Raw genomic sequence first — 2,832 nt, forward strand, 5'->3', positions numbered from 1 at the left:
ATATACCTTTTAATAAAAGAAATAAATGGGTAAGGGAACTGTCCTCAAAGCAAATTCCTCTAACGTACGCGAATTGGGTTTAAATGTCGGGATTATAATAGCCAGTATATTATATTCAGTATTTATCTGTACTTACGAAGTTTAGGATATCCAATAAATACATAACATAAAAATTTGCAAATAATAATTATTTTTAAGTCTGTTTCTTCTTATCAGCATTTAAAAGAATTTTATCAAACATTATCTACTTATAAGAATCGAGGCACTTTTAGATTTAGTCCCTCTTATTCCTTTGTCCTCACCGTTAACCAATTTTTCTACCTCTTTATACTAACTTCTTTGCTTTGAACATGGTGAAGAAATGAAAACTTTTATCTTGTAATATGTTATAACACAAAATTAAGAAGTGACGAGTTTTCAACTAACCTATTATAGGCTCTCCCATCTCCGAAATTTGAAATTTATAATAATGTTAATCTAAATTTGTTTTAAAATGTGCTTATTTAGGGTGTCCTTAGGAGTTTATTTGATTTTATTAGTTTAATGAGTAAGCTGCCCATAGACTTTAATAAGCTTATTTATTTTGAATAAAAGCTCTTATTCATTTAGGAGCATCTGTATTGGGTCCTCCCTTTGGAAATTTCTCACCATTCGGAGCACCAGCATCTTTACTGACATCAGCTCATTCGCATCGCTCCCCACATCCCCCACACAGCCCACTTCAGCAGCATCACCAACACCCAGCTCCTGCAGCAGCATTTTTTCCACCACCCTTACTCTATTGGTCATATCCTAGTCCACCGGTGTCACCAACCGCTTATTATGCCTCGCCGCCGACGCATTCGACCACACAATTGACTGGAAATATTGCTGCTACACAGCACCAAACCATGGTTGGTATTTGCTTCTTTTTTTCCTCATTTCTACCGGAATAACCATTCGTTTTTTTTTTCAGTATTCTTTGGATTTTCTACCAGCAGTTCAGCCTTCTGCGGTTAGCCCTCCAAATGTAGCCATACATTCCCCTAGTACTTACCTACCGCCAAAACCATTTTCGGCTCTGCCGATTTCTCCTAGGGCTACAGGTGCATTAGGTGGTGGCAGTGGAAGTAGGTCGAATGTCGGTGCCCTGCCACCTTACTATAATAAATTGCCATTGCCACTTCCAATGTTGCAACCACAAACAAACAATATGTACCACTACAGCTCCTCGCCATCGATGACTGCATCTCCACAGCCAAACTTACTCCAATTGCCCAATACACCGGCGTCAGCGCTACCTCCGAACCGATCGGCCACAACCGGGTCTATGCCGACAACATCGACAGTTTTATCCATTCCGACTACAACGTTGCTCACAGTTGACACATCCCAAAACGAATGCGCGTCCCCTTTGAAAGTGGTACCTTCTACTCCTAAGCCCACGAGTAAAATCTCCTTCAGCCGGGATGTGGCCGCCAGTAATGTCAATGTAGTGCCGAACGCTTGCAGGGAACTTTATATTGCCTAACAGTTAATACACTTAAATACTTTTCTATATAAAGATGGTGGCTGCGTTTCTTTATACATTCCGGATAATCCCAATTCACAGCCGGAATAAACAGAATGCGTTTGAAATATACGTCAACATATAATCAGGAACGTTCTAAGGAATAAGTAAACAAAAAAGTTTATTCCAAACGTTCAGAATGAATAAAGAAATGCAGCCGGTATGAAAAAAGATTATATAGAGTGATGTATGTGCAATAGAAAATACGGAGACCTGTAGTTATAGTCAAAATAACTCTAAAGCAAGTTGCGGCTTTTTTGACAGATATCTCATTGAAAATTAGGTCAAAAAGCTCCAATCACTTTTACAGTCGATTTTGTTTTGACTATAACTTCGAGCATAGATTTAAATAAACTTAAAAGTGGCTACAGTTTTTCCAACTTAGCAGTAGTAATATATTTATTCTTGTACCACATATGAATTCCACACTTCTTGCCAATTTGTTAAGCATATCGTCGTTTAAAGTACAAAACCGCGTAACAAACATGTTTTGCCAAAAATTGTATTTGCTCACAGAAGCTCTTGGATCAAGCCTTATCCATTCGTCCTGAAATTTACTAGCCAGAAATGCGATTGCTTTACAAAAGAAAGAACCATTTTGAAATACCAGTGTTTTTACTTTCTAAAAGTAATATGTGTAACCTCACATACGCGGTTGTATACTTTAAACGACGATATGTAGGTCTTATTAACAACAAACTTAATACGTACAAATGTAAGTGAGAAATGAAATTCTTAAGCGGAAAATGGCTACAAATTAGGGATATGCGATTAATCAATTAACCGATCAAGCTGATTAATCGAAAGCCGATTAATTAATTAAACAAAGGATAATTATTTTTGATTAAAATTGATGATTTAAATTGATTAATCAGTTTGCAGCAAACTGATTAATCATATCATATGTTTGTATACAAAAATATAAAAGAATTTATCTTCATATGTATGTATATATGCATACGTATTTTTTATTTTAGGGAGCTACATACATATGGACGTAGTAGTATATACTACATAGTACGTACTTGTTTGGCATTTAATTTTTATTAATAATGCTGGATTTCCACTAGGCATTCAACGGCAAAAATGACAAATGACAAAGTCGGTCATTAAAAAATAATGGTGTCATTACATTCAAAAATAGTCATTAAGTTCATTTCCACATGGCATTTTTTTAAATTATATATATTTTTTGTCATTTCAATGCCTAGTGGAAATTCGGCATAAGAATAATATTGAATGTGAATACAAACATACATAATGCAAGCGTATGTCTCTTATAC

The 2,832-nt window shown here is 35.7% G+C and overlaps 1 protein-coding gene across 1 annotated transcript; it reads left to right on the forward strand.

Annotated features, from left to right (window-relative positions):
• Nucleotides 1–594: 594 nt before the first annotated feature.
• On the forward strand, nucleotides 595–2,071 carry LOC108370463 (extensin-like; the record flags this gene model as incomplete). Its single annotated transcript, XM_017625792.1, has 2 exons — nucleotides 595–893; nucleotides 956–2,071. Coding segments are annotated over 2 exons (854 nt in total), but the record flags the coding sequence as incomplete, so codon positions are not given.
• Between the last annotated feature and the right edge of the window lie 761 nt (nucleotides 2,072–2,832).

This window comes from Rhagoletis zephyria, unplaced genomic scaffold (assembly GCF_001687245.7).
Source record: "Rhagoletis zephyria isolate East Lansing unplaced genomic scaffold, Rhagoletis_zephyria_1.1 Rzeph_scaffold_04256, whole genome shotgun sequence".
In the NCBI taxonomy this organism is placed as follows: domain Eukaryota; kingdom Metazoa; phylum Arthropoda; class Insecta; order Diptera; family Tephritidae; genus Rhagoletis; species Rhagoletis zephyria.